This window comes from Eutrigla gurnardus (genome assembly GCF_963514095.1).
Source record: "Eutrigla gurnardus genome assembly, chromosome: 24".
NCBI classification, from domain to species: Eukaryota; Metazoa; Chordata; class Actinopteri; order Perciformes; family Triglidae; genus Eutrigla; species Eutrigla gurnardus.
Genome location: NC_139935.1, coordinates 11,404,295 through 11,425,297, shown reverse-complemented (window position 1 = coordinate 11,425,297; position 21,003 = coordinate 11,404,295). Strand labels below are relative to the sequence as shown.

The following is a 21,003-nucleotide window of genomic DNA, read 5'->3' as shown; positions in this document are numbered from 1 at the left end:
ATTTCTACTTCCAACAGAACGCTGCTTCAACACACAGAAATGTCCTTAAACATTTCAGAAAACTCCCGTTTGCAAAAAAACCTAAGAGCTCTGCAAAGAATCTGGTCTGAGATTACGATATGAAATAAAGAAATGGAAGGCCGGAGAATATTGTTCAGATGTGTGATGGATGGTGAGGTAAAACTGAAGAGTTCTACTAAGTAATCAACATCCTCTCCAGACGCGAGGCTGCTAGAATCACTTGTGCTTCCATATCGATGGTTGACGAGGAAAGGACTCTGCAAGTTTCCACAGCTGGTTCAGGATCAGCAAAATGGAGGAGACAGACTGGGAGAAACTCAGTTTGTTGAAGCTAACCTGCCAGCGAGCAGGTTAGCTTCACAGAGTCAGTTACCATGGTAACAGTTTACTGATAAGGAAACGTCAGCCTGTTAAAGCCTGAACGTATTAAGTGTATGTTGCAATAACAGCTGAGTGGAAGGAGAGGCGGTTTGAGGGGGAAGGGGGTGGAGCTGCTGATACAGCTGATAACGACACACACGTGCACGCGCTAGTGCTCGAGACGGCAGAGTGTGTGCAATCAGGAAGTAAGCATCGACATACAGGCACGCCGTCCAAGTTTACCTCCGGCCCGACTTTTTGATTGACGGGGTTTTTAACCTTTAACAACAACTTTAATCTGCAGAATCAAGATCACTTTAGTTATTTACAAATCAGGGACTTTGTCTGCAAAATATTTAAAAAAAAATTATGCTACAATGGGAGAGGAGATCCTAGACATTTTTCAAAAAGCCTGTAAAAGAAGCTACTTACCAAAACCAGAATATCTAAATGATATTGAAAAGAGACCATTCTCTGAATATTAAAGCAAGATGGAAAGCCGAGCTTCACAAGCTCTCCCTCCTGGAGAGAACGGGACTCCATTATTCTGAACTCAGCACAAAATACTCACTTCTCTAATCACTCTGCTTGCTGGAGGTCCTGTTGAAGCATCTTCACATTTCCTGGAATCGCCCTTCTGTGGCTCCATTTTGGTGTCCATGGTGTCCTGGAAGCAGTTTTTAAGATGAAAATCTATTTTAGTGTTTAAATCTTGTACCTGGGTGATCTAGAAGGGCTTCACTGTGCAAAGTGTGATACATATTAGTTGAGGTTGTTATTAATGGCATGTAAAAAGACTTTGACCTCACTGTAAGACATTTCAAGCTGGCAATTTGCAATTTAAGTTTATTTTTAAACAATTTAGGTGATTTTGATGTCTTTGTTTGCGTTGAGATTTAAATAAAGAAAAAACATTTTTTCTCTCCTTTTTTTCTTATCTTTATTGCTTTTTATAGTCATTGACTGAATGTGTTAAGAAATGAACAGTGTATATGGGAGCTGTATACAATGTTAATTTTTATTCGATTACTCGATAAACCGATGGAATAATCGGTAGATTACTCGATTACAAAAAGATCTGATAGCTGCAGCCCTACTTTTAACCACTAGTTATTACAACTTCATACTATCAGTTAAAACAAATAATTGTTTTACATTATAAATGCCAGAAAACTTCCCTTACCGAGTCACACAAACACACGTCTGCATTATTGTAACTCACCATCTCAAGTTAAAACAACTTGAATATGTTTATATGACTTCCCATTTCAAGTTAAGATTTATATTCCAAATGACTTTCGACTAACATGTTAACTTGACTGACAATTATTGCAGTGTATCTGTTCAAAGATTGGGTTGTAAAGCGGCAGAACATTTCCAGTACATTTTCTGAAGACTTTCCATGGGAAGTTACGCTGGGGAATTTTGGAAATATTAATATATTATATTTGCACTTTACAATATGCAGCTGCAGTTTTGTGGCATTCTTCACGTATGTCTTTTCACAATATTTACACACAAAGACTTTCCTTGAACATTAGCTTGTGTGAAATCGGATGGTGCACGTGGCATTTCTCGGTAGAATAAGATAACAGTATTCATACTCTCAAGTGTACTTGCATGAAATCTGTCCGTTTTAGTCAAAATTATGCTTAAGTACATTTTCCCCAACTATATTAAAAATCCCTGTTCAGGACCAACCTTCAATTTTGTAAATTGCAGGTTTATTCCCATGAATTCCTGATAATTCCCATGGAAAGTTTCCAACTGAAACTTGCATTAAGCAGCCCTGTGACGTCACTGCTCCTCTCCTGTCAGCCTCTCTGCTGCTGTGAAGACACACGGCGGTGGTAGGGAGGACGGGCTGGTTGTCTCAACCTCAGAGTAACAACAAGTTCACCTGTTTCCAGACGCTTGACGTGAAATTATGACTCAACTGTTTTACTTCAAACTGACGTTCGTGTTGTTTAATCCGACGTTCCGTTTGTCGTGTAAAACATAACGGAGGACACGAAAAACCCATTCTAACGTTCGGTTTAAATGAATCATTTCACTGTACGACTCCAGTAAACCTGAACCCAAAGTCCGTCTCATTCTCTCCGTGGTCTCTCCGCTTCGCTGTCCGCTCTTCCAGCGCGTCATCCAGCCCGCTGTTCCCCACAAACACGCAGCAGAGACGGCAGAGACACACGGAGCAGTGAGGGGGGGCGACGCGGCCAAATGTCCGTTCAGAACAGAGTTTTGAGTTCATAGTCTGCAGCATGCTCCACGTTCTCACAAGTAATTAGTGGAATTATATTCATTACCAAAGCATTGGTTCATTAATTATCAAACTTCCTGGACAATAGAATGATTAAGAGAGCGAAGCTGGGAAGTGACCATGGCGGTGACTCAGCCGTGAAACCCGCAGCCACAGTAACATATTAGTACGACGCTGAAGTTGGCTTCCGATTCGCCAGCCTCCGATTCGGCACTTAAGGGGAAAGTTAAGGGGAAATTAACTCATTGTGCAGTGCGACTGTTTGTCCACTGATTGACTGTTTTTTGTGACACTTCTTGATGTGAAAACTTTTTAGACATTTTAGGTGAGACACCAGCTTTGCCTGACACCTACTATTGTATCTGTAAAACTTTTATTTAATTTGTGAAAATGCTAAAGGGGAGATTTTGCCGTTTTTGTTTTATACCAAGACCTCCTTAGACCAGGTCCAGATCCAAACCACTGTGCCTAGACTTCTCAGATCTACGCACATTCTGGAGACTGGAGGGGAATCAGCGACACAGATGGAGCTGTGGTGAACTGAAGTCAGATTGTAGGAAGTAAACGTGAGAAGAACTATTATAATTTTGATGACTCGCACACATTTAATTACACTCCATATCATACGTTAGATCCGTGTTATCATGATGAACTCCAGCAGTGTTTTTGATGCCTTTTCATGCAATTTTTTTCATAAACACCTTCTTTTAAAATCCAACTCGTATCTTAAAGGAGTCATCACCAGGAAATCGCAATTTCTCTTGTTAAAACATGCATATCTGTGTTTGACCTCAGTTGAAACTTGCCTGAAAGGCTGGAGTTTGAAAGTGGCGCCGTTTTTTCGCTTCTGCTCTTTTTCCGAACAGGAATAGCACACATGACTCTTCCTGTCATAACCTGGTTTTATACGTATCCAGCCCCCCTTGGATCGCTTTGGATCAATTCGCAAAACTTATTAGAAAAAAAATAAAAATTTTAATCAAACATTGAGCTTGTTCTGACCCTTTTTCGTACCGCGATTTTATCACGCGAGATTACGCGCGAGGTTTTGACTGGTCCGGATGTGCATTGTATAATATGTAATGAGGCGCGCGTTGATTCGACGCAGGAAGGACAGAGCCGGGGGGGCTTGCCTGCATGCAGACTCCAAAACATAAACAGCCCCCTGTCATGTTGCACACACTAAATGACGAACCTTACGGAATTCAGGCATTTATGTACGAACCAGAGTAACCCGGGGTGCAAACCGCAGACGCACCACGGAAAATACGGGGTTCATATAGTTTATACTAGTCCCGTTAGCATCTAGTGTTAGCACGATTAGCAGTTAGCTGGTGCCCTTTCTGCCAAACAGACAGCGGTATACCGTCACTTCAGGGTCTCAGACATTATAAAGCATAATCTTACACAACACTTACCGACTGCGCTGCAGGTGTGTCCCTGATGGTCGGAATCGCCCCCTTTTTTAGCCGTAGCGCTGTAGCCAGCTGTGCCTGATACTGGCCCAGGTTCGTGAAGGAGTCTGTGGTAAAGTGTTTACCACAGACATGAAGAGCGGCAGGGAGGGTCCCAGGAACATTGCCGTTGTATATAAAATTGACCCACTGGTCCCTGGTGGATTGATCTGCCGACGCAGGGATATTAAAAATACTTGGATGTTGATTGTGGCAACCAACCACCGCGCACTTTACATGTGAACGACGTTTTGACATCTTGCTGTTCTCTAATGGCGGCGCTTCGGCGATTTCAGGTAGCGGACGGGGCGGGGTTGGGTGGTGAAAGAGGGGTGGGCTTATGCAAGTAGCCTCCACGGTGACGTCACCGTAGGCGCAGAATCAAAATCTCGTGCTTTAGGAATGCACACCCTCGTGTGCTATTCCTGTTCGGAAAAAGAGCAGAAGCGAAAAAACGGCGCCACTTTCAAACTCCAGCCTTTCAGGCAAGTTTCAACTGAGGTCAAACACAGATATGCATGTTTTAACAAGAGAAATTGCGATTTCCTGGTGATGACTCCTTTAAATCAAAATAATTTAGAAATATTGAATCAGCGCTGTCACCGCAGGAGGAGGAGGAGGAGGAGACGGCCCGACTGCATGTAATACAGGATACAATAAATACCCTCCATTAGATCCAGTGGCGTGGCGTGGGGAACATTTCCGAGGAAGCCAAGTGAGACACAACCTCGAAGCTGTGTATGTTTTTTACGGGGTGGGAGCAGAAAAACGGATGTTGCAGTTTATATGTTGCTATTTCCCGTGGTTGGATGAACTATTAGAGCGCCCAGCATCATTTTACCAGGACTTACACACGCTGAGCTCTCTCTCTCTCTCTCTCTCTCTCTCTCTCTCTCTCTCTCTCTCTCTCTCTTATTATTATTATATGATTATTGAGGGAGCAGGAATCCTTGTCAAAAAGGAGACAGGGCCAGCAGAATAGCCGCTGTAGCTTGGCGCTACCAGCTAGCCACTCAGTGCGGACCTAATTCTCCTCATTAAAGGTAAGAAAACCTTTCTTTTTTTTCCACCAAGGGAGTTCAGCACAGCTTGGCCTCCTCACAGACAACAGGGTGCAGTAACATGTTTTCAACACTCATTCACCCCGTAACATTTAGAGGGGCGCTGTTTAACACATCATGAAACGCTCAATAATTACTGAAGAGAGACGAGGAGGAGACGACAGACACATCACAGAGGGATTACGTAAACTGTTAAAAAAGGGATTTTATTAAATGATGGTTATATTCTGAAAAAACGGAGGAAGCCTGGCTTCCCTTGGCCTCTGCAAGGAAACACCACTGATTAGATTAGAAAATCAGGAAATGATCCATTCGCCAGTGTGCACTTTGATACTGGGAGGGATTTTGAATTGAATTTATTATACAACCATACAGTAGAATGTCTTGATATTTTCTATAATAACATTCAGGATTTTGAGGTGACTTTATTATAAAACCATCCAGTAAAATGACTTGATATTTGCTATGTAACTGCTAGTCACAGTCACTCTGAACAAAGATCTATTGAAGAAATTAGCAAACCCATCATTTTCCTCATGTTTAACCGTTGCACCTGATATAAAAAACTGCTTTCAACACCATTTTGGTAACTTCGGGCACCCGTACCGTAAGTACAGGAATAGATGCGCAACAGATTTCGGCGGCTGGCGTGACCGCAGTGAGCCACGGCCCCCAGCCCGACTGGAGGGGTATCAACATCCGTGAGGATGTCATGCGGGGTTTGTAAGATAAGGAAGACAACAATCATTGTTCATTTTAACGAAGTCACTTATTAATATGGCAATTTCTTGCATCACAGAGCGTGTTTGCTGTAGCTCATCTGCAACGTTGTTGATGGCGGTGATTGTGTCTCAATTGTGCCAGTTGAAGTTGCAGGACGGCATCAATGAGCACCCGACCGCTTGATGTGCCATGCGGCCAGGGTGCACTGCTGCTTTGCGCCGACTTGGAAGCTGTGCCGTCCTCACGTCACCCTCCCTTTATAAAGGGAACATTGCGTACAGCTTGCCTGTTTTGTAAATCAGATTTTTTTTTTTTGGCGCACACAAACTTTGGCTTTTGGGCGTACGTACACTTTTAGTAAGGATCCTACTGACAGTTTTATAAATGAGGCCCCAGGTCTGTGCCACGGTCAAGTCCTGAAGTGCGCGAGGGCTCGCTCAGGACATTTTGAGCCCACTACTTTCGATGCTGACTTTACCTGAGGGAATTACCCACAGTTCATAGCGTTGCAACGTGAAACGTGGGGTTACCAGGGGAAGTCAGAGGAATTACAATGTGTGGAATATTACATTTACACAGATATATTAACATTAAAGATTTAAGGAGCATAAAGCACTTGAAATCATAGACATAAATCAGACGGGTGTGTAGAGGTGGATACACAGGTGGAATGAGACGCACACATATTTGTTTCTTTATGGGGTGAAGGAAAGGTAATGGTACATGCCAATTAGGGAAACCTACACCCTTGCCTCTCAGCCAGATGAACCACCAAAGTGGTTCCACCCCGAAGCTTCAAATAAGTACGCTAGGGACCCCTAGTGGTGAATGAAATAATGAAGAAAGTCAAAGAGTTTCCAGTCAACCTAACATGAGATGTTTGCTTCATGTGCCGATCCAACATGAAATCATTTGAGAATTAAAGTCATCTTGGTGATACATGTGTGTGAGTGTGCCTTTCATAAATAGTTCTGAACTCAAGGTAGAAAATAAGTCATTCGGTAAAATTCAAACCTGGATTTGAACCATCAACACTTTGATAAGGTGTCTTATTCCTTAGCCACTACACCACCATTGTCTATTTGTAACATGAGATAGTAGTAATACTTATAATAATGATATATAATAATAATCATTTTTAATATAAGTAATGGATCCATGAAGGTGGGTCAATGCAACTCATATGATAATAACAATAATTATAATAAACAGGACACTACAGGGAGTCGAACCCCATCTCAGTAAACTGAAAGTATCTCCACCGCTGTCTTTTTATATTATTATCACCATTATGTATTCAAATCACATTGCATCAATCGGTTGAAAAGATTTACATTACTGAGCTAAATGTGTCCAATGGACGGATCAAAAGAAGGCCATCGTCGACACATATGAGGCAAACTACAGTCACAGCTTACACACAGAGACAAGATCATCTTTAACTCAACACATGGACTCGTACTAAACCTTTGCATACAAGTTGTTGAGGAAAAACCCCAAATAAACCACAACACAAGAAGCTTTCTATGACTGGATTTGCACTAAATCCAACATCCAACAGCTTCCATTTTGGCTCCACGGTTTCTCTTTCCCCCGTGCTTATGGATGACGGATGATCTCTTCACCACGGCCATAGTTGCTTCTGCGTCTTCGTGCTTTCGTCTCTTGCCTCGGCCGACTCCGAGCTCGGTGTCTGGCAGATACGAGAGAAGCGAGGATGAAAGGAGGACAGAAGCCGAGGGGAACAAACACAACGAGGAGAACCAACACAGTCATGGAGGTTGCAGAGGAGGAGAGTGGAAAAGAAACCAGGACAGAAGAGCACAAATGGATCTTCTTCCAGGATGAGATGAGATGATTGATTCACCGTTCATCTCCTCTGATTGAACAACGGGTGTCGTCTATGACATCATGCTGACAATTGATCAGAGAAGAATGCAAACACTTGGTTGGATTTAGAAGATTCTGGTTGTGTTTGTGAGACACTAATCTCTCTGGTTCAATAAAACACATGAATTCAATATTAGTTTGGATTAAAGAGGTCTTTTTTTATTCAACAGGTCACTTTTACACTCGTTTCACCTCCGTGATGCTCTCCACATATTCAGGCTGTTGGAATGAAATTCAGGATCGAATGTCATTCAAATAGGAAACAAAATCTAAACTAATCAAATGCTAAGAAAATATAATCCAATGTGTTAGCAAAACCCACCCTCCTCACCTTGGCCTACCCACATAAAGGGATGCCTTTGTGACCTGTAACCATGGCAACGGGCACACGGCGTCCTCCGGAGAACGGTAACGTGGTTGTAATTTCTGTTAAAGTTGACTATTTGAGGTAATTCACTTTGTAATACAACGCTTCACTAAGCTTTACGTTTAACTAAGTTAGAAAGCTGTCGCCTGTTGGGAACTCTATTTACTGGAAATGTTTTTGGAACGCCCTCTAGTGGACAAGATGTAACACAACCACGATAATGGCATTGACTATGGATTTACACATGCTAATATTGAACTAGGGCTGAAACGATTCCTCGAGTTATTCGAGTAACTCGATTCTAAAAAATGCTCGAGACAAAAACTCTGCCTTGAAGCTTCTTAAATTCCTATCTCGCGCATTATGCCGCTGCTCAGCAGGGAACATTGTTCCACACTCACCGTTTTTCAGGAGTCCTGGGCTGCAGAGTGCAACCATTTAGGGCGCACATGTGACCAAAAATCAGTTTTGTGTGTGTGTATATATATATACATAGCATAATAACACAATTACACATATAATATTAATGACTTTCACATATGTCAACATGCACACAGAACCTTTATAGTTACACATATGTAACAGTGTAAATAATTAATTTGTTATTTTGTTAAATTCCTGTCAAACTTGGGACTGCAACTGTAACCCAGAGGTAACCACAGTTATTTGCTGTAATCATTTCAGGTCTGTTTTGGGTGCATTGCTCTTTAAGCACCGCATTACGGCAGTTTTTACGACAGCCACCAGGTTTCCGTCCTTAGTGGGAATCGCGGGCTCAGAGCGATGTACGTAGCTGCAGCCGAACAGGTTGCCTTCATGCTTCTCCGATATATTTAATACTGTGGTGTTTCTATTAGGTGAGCATTAACACTTAATGTGTAATGTTGTCAGTGTTGTAATGATGTGTGTGATAGATGAAGTTTGAGTCAAATGGCTGAATTGAAATTATTGATTCGTTGACGTGTAATGCTAAATGCTGGCTATGTGTTTTGAAGGTAACTGAATGCTAACTTGATCCACGTTGTTAAGCAGAGTGTCTTATCATTCTGTACATTTTCTTTTATTTCTGCTGTCATGTAATAGCTCATAATGTGTGTAAAACTTAGTGACTTGTACTTAGTGGGAATCGCGGGCTCAGAGCGATGTTCGGTAGCTGCAGCCGAACACATTGCCTTCATGCTTCTCCTATATATTTAATACTGTGGTGTTTCTATTAGCAACGGCGCCATCTTGGGGCTGCGGAGCTCCTTACGTTGCCTTGTAAAACTCGCCGGTCATCGTCGTCTCTGCTCGCCGGACACCAAACGCGACGTTCGACTACAGAGGGAGAGAGACTGCTGAGGTGTCCCTGCGGCCGCGGAGGAGAACGTCTTCGTCACCCCGTGACCATTCTTCAGGCAAACACACAGACATATCTCAGTCCCCCCTTACACATACGACACAAAAGAAAGCTCTGTAATTTATTTTCTTTTTGCTGGCCAGCCTTTTATTTTATTTTGAAAGGACAATTAAGACTCTTTTGTGAAACACCTGATCGGTGATTTTTTTATTTTATTTTATATGTTTATGGGATAAATGCTCCCTGAATTGAAGCACAATTAACCCAGAGTATTCAAGTGTTTTATTTGTTCCTTTTCTATCAAAGGGGATATAAGTTTATTTATTGTGATATAAGAAAAAGTGAATGTTCTCATAATTGTTCATTTCTCGTTTAAATAATCCTTCATTTGAAAAAACTACTCAGTGGGATCTGGGTATTTTGAGGTTTTTTAAACTGCTATCAGGACTCTGAGTAATTCTACTGTTTGGTTACACAACCAACGGTTTTATTCTGAAAATGCACTTTATTTTGAAAGTCCACAGCGGATGTTTGCGTTACGCTTCATGCTGGGCATTTGGTTTAGCGCTCAGAAGCGAGTAACGTTACGCTGTGGGTGAGTTACCATTCTGTTCACTCGGACATCAAGATAATTATAAATGCAAACTATGTTTTCATATTGTTATATTATTATGAAGACTCGGTCAGCATTTAATGTGTATAATTGCTTGTTAAGCGTAAGTCTTGTAAAACTCGTAGTTTGACTGTTTTATGAAGAATTGTTGCCGTAATATGTGTGAATGTGATTTAAGCTAGCTACCAGCAGCACGAGGTGTACGTGACCTGCGTACTCTCATCTCTCTCATGCGGAGCTCTTCTTTTGTAGGTCGAGGAACAGACTGACATCTTTCATTGACACGCTGGTTGTGTGTTGTTCCCATGTTTCAGGTATGTTTGTTTGTATTGTTGAATGTAAAATATTCTGTGTTATATGTGAATGTGTAACGGTCCACTATGTGCCAGTCTCTCTTGCTCTCTGCGTTGTATATGTAGACCTGCACCTGCACATGGGGAAACCAGTGTGTCAAAGACAGCACGTCAGCATCACGGACAGAGACACAAGCAGCCCTACACAACACATAATAAATGAGAACGGAGGGCTAGCATCAGAGACAACGTAAAATAAGCTAGCATAAGCTAGCATTGAGCTCTGCGCCTGAACTTAATAATTTACCTGACGCCAAATAAACAGCGTTAATTCCTCAATTAGATAACAAAAATACAGTAAACTAAAGTAATGTGTTGTGGGCTTTATGTACGGTGGCCCAGAGGTGTCAGGCCAAATACAAAAGCTGCAACACAAATACAAAAGTCATAACACAAATACAAAAGCTACAACACAAATACAAAAGCTACAACACAAATACAAAAGCTACAACACAAATACAAAAGCTACAACACAAATACAAAAGTCACAACACAAATACAAAAGCTACAACGGAAGTGACCTAAAACACGGATAAACTCAACTTCCCAAAATGCATTGCGACTCGTCTGACTTCTGAAAAGTTTTGGATAATGGCGGACGATTGCGGTGATTCTGGCGACAGTCAGCAACAACCCGCGTACACATGTAAGTATACTGTAACATGATTTTTATGTTTCCAGCTGACTTTTAAATCGTATTGATAATGAACGTTACTTTATTGTTGTTGGAATTGTACGTTAATGTTACGAATCGAAGGTCCTGCTAGCCGGCTAGCCTACAGACGGTAATTTACCACAGAGGTTAGCGAGCGTAACCGAAGCGGCAAATGTGCCGTTTTTACCGACGTTAACTAAAAAGATAGTGCTTATGTTAAAACGTGGTTATATATTTACTAACGGTGGTAAATAACACGGTGCATCATTGTTGGTTAAAGGGAGGGATGCAGACACCGAGCGCCTCATCCGGTGGAGGGAACGATGAGGAGAAGTTCACCGGCAGGAGGAATGCTGCTCTGAGAGGCTTCATTTAAGAAAATGTGGTGTTAAATGTTATAATTCTCATATGCAGGGCTTAAGTACTACTGGTGCATATTTAGCTACTCAATGATATAAGGTTGAACACCAGCGTATATAGATGGGAGATGTCCTGCTCTCCTGAGATGTCTACCTGAAACGTTCTGTTGAACAGCAAGAAATCATCAATGTGCTGTAACACTTTTCTATGTACTGTTCTTCATATAGGATGTTTCTTAAAGAACAGGGGTGGAGGGAAGGTGGAGCTGGATGAGCTAAGAAGAAGTGGGAGACCCTCAAGCAGAAATACAAGGTGAGTTGGAAGCAGTTTAAAGTATTGAACTCTACAAGCTTGATGTGAAGCATAAAAGAAACAAGATGAAGTTGTCTTTCTTATTAATAATCAGGTAAAGTCAGTGCTGGGTAATATCTACAATGTGTTCAAACATCAGAGTCCATTAAGTTGGTCCCATGTGGAACAGTATTACTGTCCATATTCTAATATGACTAGTGGTGAATAGTTGATCTAAACAATGATTACAAGAAGTGTTTGTATATGTTGTTTAAAGGAACTGACAGTGTCAGCACTGAGGGAGGAGAGGTCACTGCTGCACACTGGAAGTGTTTGTTGTCATGGATGAGGTGATGGAGCAAAGACCTGCTATTACCCCACTACACCCCATCTCCTCAGCCATGATGCCAACCACTGCAGCAGGGTCTCTCCTCCAGAGCAGGAGGGAAATAGACCTGCAGGCCTAAAACATGAGTCCACAATGATATATATTCAGATATTTATTATTTAGATTTGTACAGATCATCAGATATATTCCTAAAACATTTAACAGGAAACATTTGACTGTAAGAACTTCTACCGTGTGGTATTACTTATAAACTGCACTACTGATAAACAAAAATAAAACCTCAACAATAATGATGTTCCTGCAACACAGGGATCCAGACATCCATGGTTGAGAAGTCTGACTGCCTGCAGGAAAAAGCTCTTCCTCAGTGTCTGTCCTGGCCTTTATGCAGCGTTGACGTCTGCCCGACTGCAGCAGGGTAAAGAAGAGATTTTCCTGGCTCTCAGCCTCACCCTCTTGCTGTACGTTTCCTCCAGCGTGGTGAGGGATGCCTTGATACCCTCTGCAATGCAGCTCGGTCCCGTGCAGTGCAGCTTCCATAGCAGGCTGAGGTACAACCTGTGAGGATGCTCTCAATGGCTGCGGAGTAGAAGGTCCTCAGGATGGAGGGGGAGACCTTTAACTTCCTCAGCCGCCGGAGAAATTACCTAAACTATATATAAGGTATGTTCTGTTAGTAAGCAGTGGACGAGGTTCTCCTTGGAACGCCTTGAAAGACGAAGGTCCTTCCTTAAATCCCCTCCCCCAGCGGGGGAACATGAGGATTGACCTGCAGTACAGCCCTCTGGCACCAACCTGTAACAGAAAACACAAGATATTACATTTATTCTGAATGTTTTCCTGTTAATTTGTTGATGAACAGAACTTATTTCTTATCATACACGTATTGCAACCCGTATATATAACATGGATTATTTGTCTAATAAATGATTCACTAATAGCCCACTACTTGTTTTTTTTATCCCACCAAACTCATACATGATATTAAAACGGCTTATATTGGCCTACATGTCTGTTGATTTTGTTTATGCGTGCATATGCCTGTCTATTGATAATCAAATAATAGAAGAACTTATTTAACCAGATAAGTGATATTACTTACTTCAGAGGGAAATCCAAATTCCATGTATGTGAATAATGTAGCTCCTCCGACGGCCGATTTCCTCCGTCGTCTCCGCGGTGAAGGTGCTGGTGTTCCGTGGTCAGAGGAATAATACAATCTATGAACATTAATGATGGATAAAAGCTGCTTAATAGTTGCAATCGATGGCGAGTGAAAGCAGCTACTCAGGTAAGAGGAAGAAAGCGAGAGCGCACATATATAAAAAACTGTAGAAAACATTTGACAATGGTAGTTTGACTGAAAAAATATTTTGAAATATTTAATTAAGTGTAATCCTAATCATGCTTTATATTTTGATAAGTAATGTCCATTAAATGGGAGCTAGAACCGAAATCGATTCAGTTATGTGAGAGAAGATGAGAACGAGATGTCAATAAAGTTTAAAAAAAAAAAAAAAAAAAATGTAGTATGAGATGTGTTTGAGGTCACTTCCGTTGTGGCTTTTGTATTTGGCCTGACACCTCTGGGCCACCGTATTTATGTCACTTTAGCTTGCAATTATCCCTGCAGCGTTTAGCATGTGACTTACCGCAGCAGTTTCCACACGTTCTGCTGTGGATTACCCATAAATCACTTCTTTTAACCCTGTGCCGCAATGCAACATTGACACCAGCAGATGGCACTGTCCCCATTTATGCAGGCATTTTAACAGACTATTTACAACCCGTTACAAATGCAGGCCTTTATGATCTTTTGTGTTTTATATTTTATTTTCAAGTATGCTAAAAAATGTTATCACTATACGATCACTGTGCAGAAGCGAGTAACGTTACGCTGTGGTTCGAGGAACAGACTGACATCTTTCATTGACACGCTGGTTGTGTGTTGTTCCCATGTTTCAGTTGCAGCAATAAACAAGTCCAGTGGTCCATCCAACCGGTCTCGTCTAAGTTCATAGCAGCAGAGCAAAATCAACAAGGTCACACATACAGAACAGGGCCTTACTGTTATGCATCTTTAACTTGTTCCATGTAATGTCAAACATTGGCCAGCAGATGACGCCATATTTAACTGGATCCAAACACTGAATGTTTCCACACATTGCTTCGTATTGATTCAGTGGTTCAGAAAGCTTCGGTTTCTCCGTCACTACGTGTTGAACCGTCGTTAATAGAAGCGTGTGACGAGGTAACGGAAAGAACCCCGCAGAGAAGTACAACGTCGTCATCTGGTGTTTGGGTGGAGTTGTTCAGTTCCACTCCTTTAACGGCTACTTGTGTAGCTAGCTAGCATCGAAACAAAGGCCCAATCCCGACATCCCCCCTCACGGACTCACGCACTTTGATGCGCGTTCACGTTAGGTCCCTGAGGGTTCAGGTCTTAGACCTTAGGGGGGACATTGGCATTTGGCCCAAGATGTCGCCCGTCTGGTCATTTCTCCGTTGTTGTCATGGCAACATGTGACCTTTATGGGATGCTTTCATACGGTTGTGCTGACATGAAGTGCAGACTGACGGATCCATACAGAATCATTCTAAAGTCAATCACTGTTTCAACTACAGTCCTGTGGACCATCGCACACATATTAGACAGTATATATAGCAATAATAACAATAATTATAATAATAAGCAGGAGACCACAGGGAGTCGGACCCCATCTCAGTAAACTGAAAATACCATCACCAGTGTCTTTTTATCTTATTACTGCCATTATTTATTCCTTAATATTATATTTATAAATGATAGATTCCACTCAAAGTGGTCCAAGACTGATCACATGATGACGTGAAACTACTATAATTTAAAAACTGGCAAAGTGATTGAGAACAATGATTTGACACGTTGGAGTCAAACATTTCTTTACAACATTAAAGAGACCAATCGGAAACGGAGACAGACTTTGGACTTTTGATTGGAGGAACTGTTTGATCCCAGAATGCTCTCTGCCAACTCGTCAGCTGTTTGCTCTCAGCTGGAACACAAAAACAAACAATATGACAAAGTTCACAAATATTGCTGTAAATATGGTAAAAAGTGACTTTTAAATACTCACCACTTTTTTAACCGTTAGGAGCTAAATGTGTCAACATGTAGCCGTTCATTTCAGAGTGTGTCACGTGAAAAAACAGACAGATACATCACATGATGTAATATATATGTATTTATTTTCATTTGCACAAAGATTCCAGAGGAGCAGTCGTTGGATGTGAGGATTCCTCCATGTTGGACTTCACCACTAAGAGCCCTGTTCCATGTTATTCTTGTACTATGGGGAGCTTTGCTCCGTTCTATTGACTGGAACACTGTTGATGATGTGAGCCTTGCCGTTACACTGAGCCTGCTAGCACTGCTAGTTCACTGGACCATAGATTACCATCCGCATGAACACCTGGGTGATTCATGCATCTGGTTTTAAGTCCAAACACTGGGACTACTATCACTGCCATGCACCAGCATTTTCCAAACACAAACAGTCCTTGAGCTCTTGCTTTGACTTCATGATAGAATTGTGAATAAATAGTGAACGGCACGTCGTAGTCTGTCTACTCTTTAGTCTGTCTTCACAAATCTCAAACAAACCAACACGCTGAACAGATCTCAGGCTCCTCCAACAAAACTCCTTAAATGTGTCCAAAACTAAATCACAGCACTTCAAAACCACAACGTACCACATGAAATAGTCTAGAAATCAAATATAGGCAGAAAATGGAACATAGAAACATGAAATGAGAGATTTGTGGTCGATTGTAATTCGAAAAACAAATATACAAAGTCAAGATTTCAATGTTCTACTTCAACTGCATCGACCTGCTGCATATGTTTCTTATGTTTATTCAGATTGTTTGCTTAGATATGACCATATTTCTCATCAAAATCTGTTCAGTACAAAAATGAGCAAACTCCCTGAGACAGATGCTTCATCATTATTCTATATACAGACTTTTATTTTGAAATTTACCTTGGATTTACTGATCATCCCATGGCCTCATATTTGTTAGTTTTTTGGCATTTTTGTTTCATTTTGCTTTTTGCTTTCTCTTCTCATCATATAAAACATCGTCATGAATAAAAAGTCACGATAAACAACAACATTCCTTAAACTAAGTCAAATGAGCTCAAAACTTATAAAAAAAATAGCAAAATCAAGTACAATTGTTATGAAATAAGCAAAATGATTAATAAGAGTAAAATCCTGAAATACAAAATCAAATACTTGTTTATAAAATACAACATTAAGTCAACACTTTATGTACAAAATGAAGCAGAATTCTTATGAAATATGAATATTGGTTCATCACAAAAATAAGCTGTTCATTGTGATTCTCTTCAGCTAAATGTGTCCTGCTGCCCAAATCGACTTCACAACAACAATGAGCCATGTGAACCACAAGGGGGCGCTGACGTGAAGTCATGACATGTGACTAACAGATGAAGTCGGTGTGAAAACAGTCTCTGGGACCTCCAACAGGACTCTGCAGTCCTGGTGCTGGGAGATTTCAACCACGTCTCCATGAAGAAACCTGTTACCATAGCAACAACAAGCCTCGCTTCAACAAGGAAGCAAGGCGCCTATGCAGTGAGACAAATGCTGCATTTCAATGTGGCGACAAAGACCAATACAAACTCCTTAAATAGCAACTTCAAAAGGCAGCTCAAACAGCTGAAGCCACTTCTAGAGTCACACCTGAAAATAAGCTCCAAGTCCATGACTTTAAGGGGGTTTGGCAGGGCCGGCACACAATCACTGACTACAAGACCAAGCATCATGTGAGCCCCCCTTCCTGAGAGGCTGAAGGATTTCTAATAATAATAATAACACATTCAATTTATATCACGCTTTTCTGAACCCAAAGACGCTTTACAGACAAGAGATAAACAGACCATCAGACAAAACAATGAAAGAAAGAAGATGGGTTTGGAGGCGGGACTAGAATATGGTGAGGGACTCAGAATCACCGATGGTTTGGGGAAGGGAGTCCCAGAGCCTGGGAGCTGCCCTGGAGAAGGCTCTGGCCCCGAAGCTGCGGAGGTTGGATTTGTGGATGGAGAGGAGACCGGCTGATGTGGATCTGAGGGCCCGCGAGGGTTGGTAGGGGGGGATGAGGTCAGGGAGATGAGGGGGGGCCAGATGGTGGAGTGCCTTCTAGGTGAGGACCAGGATTTTGAAAGGGGGTTTGGAGGTGCTACTCTGCTCCCCGAGCTCCTTCCTGTTCAGTCGGCCCTCCTTCAGCTGCACCAACGCCCAGGTTGTAGTAATCCGGCTCCACGTCCTCTCGTCTGCCCGGCTTCTGCCCCCTGCTGGCCTGGAGAGACGTGACAGCACACAGACATGTGACTTCCTGCATGGCTCCTCTCTCCAGGTCAATGAACACAGACTGAGTCAGTGCTCTCAACAACAGACATGTGTCAGTACCTTAAAGTAGAAGTAAAGACCAACGTTCACCAACAGCAGAAGCAGCGGCACGGTGACCAATCTGATGATGACAGGTCTCAGATCTGATGATCAAACACATGGACAGTCATCACATGACTCATCATGACTCCAACAGCTGCCATTCAACACAAACTAGGGACCTGGCATTCTGTCCTCCAGTCCATTGTTTGCTGTCACCATTTACAGACCTGGTTTCACTTTGTTCACTAGATCAGGGCTGGATTCCAGAAAGCAGGTTTAGTTCAAACTCTGAGTTTGTTAAGCCTGAGAAGAGGGACACTCTGGGTCCTCTGTTCCACAAAGACAGTGAACCTAAACTTCCACCTAATAGATATGGAAGCACATTGATTGGAGCAGCCTGACGTCGGGACACGATGTTCAGAATCAGAATCAGAAAGGAGTTTATTGCCGAGCATGGGCAGACTGGCAATCTGGCATCAGATTAAAACCATATGTCTTAGGCTGCCTGTTTGCACAATATTCTTCTGCTTCATTTTCAGCTGCAGCCACATTCTTTTTGTGTCTGTGGGATTAAACCTAAATCTAAAAGAATATTATTACATTTCACTTCTTCCAGTCATGCTAATCAGGAATTGAACAGTCAGCTTACCTACGACAGTGACAGAGAGCAGACGGCTCTCATAGGAGAGGTTATGAGAAAGAACATGGATGTGATAAACACAGCTGTAGCGTCCCTGGTGGGTGGGCTCTGCAGCAGGAAACAGGAAGTGGGCAGTGTGATTGACAGCTGGCTGGGTGTAGTTGTGTGCTGAGTTGGAGGAGGTGAAGGTGAGCTGGAAGGAGCCTCCTGGGTACTGTGGCTGGACGAAGCAGAAGACGATGAAGGTGGAGCGCCTGAACGCCTGAAACCCCTGCTGCTGGGCCTCGGAGACCCCGTCCATGGAGGAGGACACGGAGATGTTTGGCTGCAGCAGCAGGTCTGTAAAGACAGAGAGATGATGAACGGTCACATGAGGCTCGTTGGAGATGAACTGCTCCTCGCCTGGAAAGTAGACCAGATCAGGCGGCAGCAGCAGGAGGCGGAGCCTAAAAGCTGCCGTCCAGTCCAACGCTTTCCAGCAGCCTTCATAGACGTCACAGGAAGTCATAGAAACAGTTACATCCTGTTAGATGCTACCTGTAGTTTGTGACCACGTTCAGATTTATATATTTTTTAAGAATTAATTTGGATTTATTCATATTTGTTCATAAATATCTGGAAATGTGTGTATGTTTCTGTGTCTACTTGTTTTGATAAGTGCTATAAATAACCTTCATTGTTGTCGTTATAATTATGGTTACTATTGTTATTATCAAAACACAAAAGATATGTTTGAAAACTTTTATTACACAACATGAGACTTAAAGCCCATAATCTAGCATTAAATATTAGAATGAGATCAAGATACGCTGTGGAAACAGGAAGTGATGTCACAGGTCTGACAGACAGACAGACAGACAGACAGACAGACAGGTGTGTCCTGCCAGGTGAAGCTCAGCAGTCTATGGAGGGTCTGAAGCTTCCAGAAACCAGCCCACTTCTCTACATTCTAGGACGTTTTTGTCCTGGAGAACTTTACAGTTCAGTCCAGTGGAAACCACTGACTGTCACTGGGACAGAGGAAGGAACATACTGGGAACACTGCTGTCATAGATGATGTCATAGATGATGTCATAGATGATGTCACTGAGGGGCTTACCTGAGCAGGTGAGATTCAGGATGGAGGAAGAGGAATCTGATGTTGCACACTCCCTCAGAGTGGATCCAGAATGAACACAGTCAGACCTGATCCACCACACAGGTCTGTCTGAGGACTCCTCTCTCTCTCCTACAGAAACAGCACAGCCACAGTCCAGCTCTCTACAGGCAACAGCTGCTTCCTTCAGGGTCCAGACATTGCAATCCACTGGTCTCCAGTCTCCCTGATGTCTCACCTCCAGTGTTCCAGCACAGCGACTGGCTCCTCCCACCAACCTGACATCATCAGGCTCTGAACAGAAAGAAGAGAGTCGTCAGTCAAAGAGCAAAGTGAGTTTGATGAGAACAGAAATGAACCAGATCAAAGCTGCAGCTCCTCTTCTACCTGAGCAGGTGAGTCCAACAGCTTTGCCAGGTGAGCAGGTGTTTCTATCTGAGCCTGAGCTTCTACAGTCCAGGAGAGCAGACTCATGGCCTCCACACTGGAACTCTTTGGTCCACGTTGGAGCCCCCACGTCTCCATAGAGCGCCCCCTGGAGGACTGAAGGAGCCCCACAGCCAAGCTCCCTACAGACCACCTCTGCATCCTGCTGGTCAAAGTCAGCTTCACACACTGAGGACCACCACTGGTTGGACTGGTTGGACTTCACCTCCAGTCTGCCTGAGCACAGACTAGTCCCATTCAGCAGCCTGACAGAGTCTGGAGAGATGATAGAAGATCAAATAGAGAGAGAGAAAAGACACCAGACACCAGAGAAAAAGATGTCATGAAACTATTCAGTGATTCAAACTGGACTCAAAACAATTCCATCAGTTCATCATGATGTCACAGGTCCGACAGGTCTCTCTCCTGGCATTTAAGATGCGTCAGTCAGTTAGTCTTGATTCTATTTGCTGTATTTATTTGATTTTGTTTGTTTGTTTTAGTTATTTGATTTGTTCATTTGTTTGTTTTACCTCAAACCCACACATAGGATGATAGAAATTAATACAAACACCCTGCACATTAAATGACACACAAGGGGAAAAAAACCACACACTCGTACAAATCCCATTTGAACACTTTTTTTTTTGTTGAAAATGTTTTTTTCCATTTGAAGTTATTTGAATGAAGTGAAGAAAGTTTTGAAGTCGTTTTTTTTTTTTTATTTAATCATTTTGACACAAACATCCCGCAGTGGGCGGGTGCTTCCCCATTGGTCAGACATGTTTGAGTGACAAGTGTCTACACCAACGACGTCTTTCTGACAAGTCACGGTCGCCAGCAAGCCAGGGAGCAGTGTTGGAGTTGTTGGTAAGTAGATAAAACAGTATTAAAATGATTGGTGTCATTAGCCTACTCTGTTTGACATTTCGATTAAACATAAAGCTTGCTAACTTAGTTCACGTTGATTAATTTGTCTGATGGTGCTGGATATCTAACGCCGTCATATTGTCAGGCAGGCTAGCAGGGTGCGCTAGCGGCTAACGGCTAGCTGGCCGATGGCCCTGCACACTGAAGGAATTGTTTATTTCACTTAAGTACAGAGGCTTGCTATGCTAGTGCTATGTTATGTTGTAATAAGTAACGTCATTAGTGGTCAAACAACAGTCCACATGCCAACTGTTGCCGGCAGCGCTGCCTGTTTAGCAGCAACAGGTCATGCAGAGCCTGAGTCTATCTTCTCACACAGCCCACTGGATTACAGCTATTTGACTATCCCTCTCTCT

General features: G+C 42.5%; 1 protein-coding gene across 1 annotated transcript in view; it reads right to left on the bottom strand.

The window, feature by feature from the left end:
- LOC311010010 (scavenger receptor cysteine-rich type 1 protein M130-like) overlaps positions 1–20,490 on the bottom strand; it is a gene marked incomplete at both ends in the record, with an annotated part of 32,511 nt that extends 12,021 nt beyond the window's left edge. Inside the window, 3 exons of the mRNA XM_084004493.1 lie at positions 19,295–19,585; positions 19,679–19,993; positions 20,463–20,490. Coding sequence (XP_083860619.1) covers positions 19,295–19,585; positions 19,679–19,993; positions 20,463–20,490 — 634 coding nt within the window. The remainder of the gene's footprint in view (positions 1–19,294; positions 19,586–19,678; positions 19,994–20,462) is intronic.
- Positions 20,491–21,003: the final 513 nt, after the last annotated feature.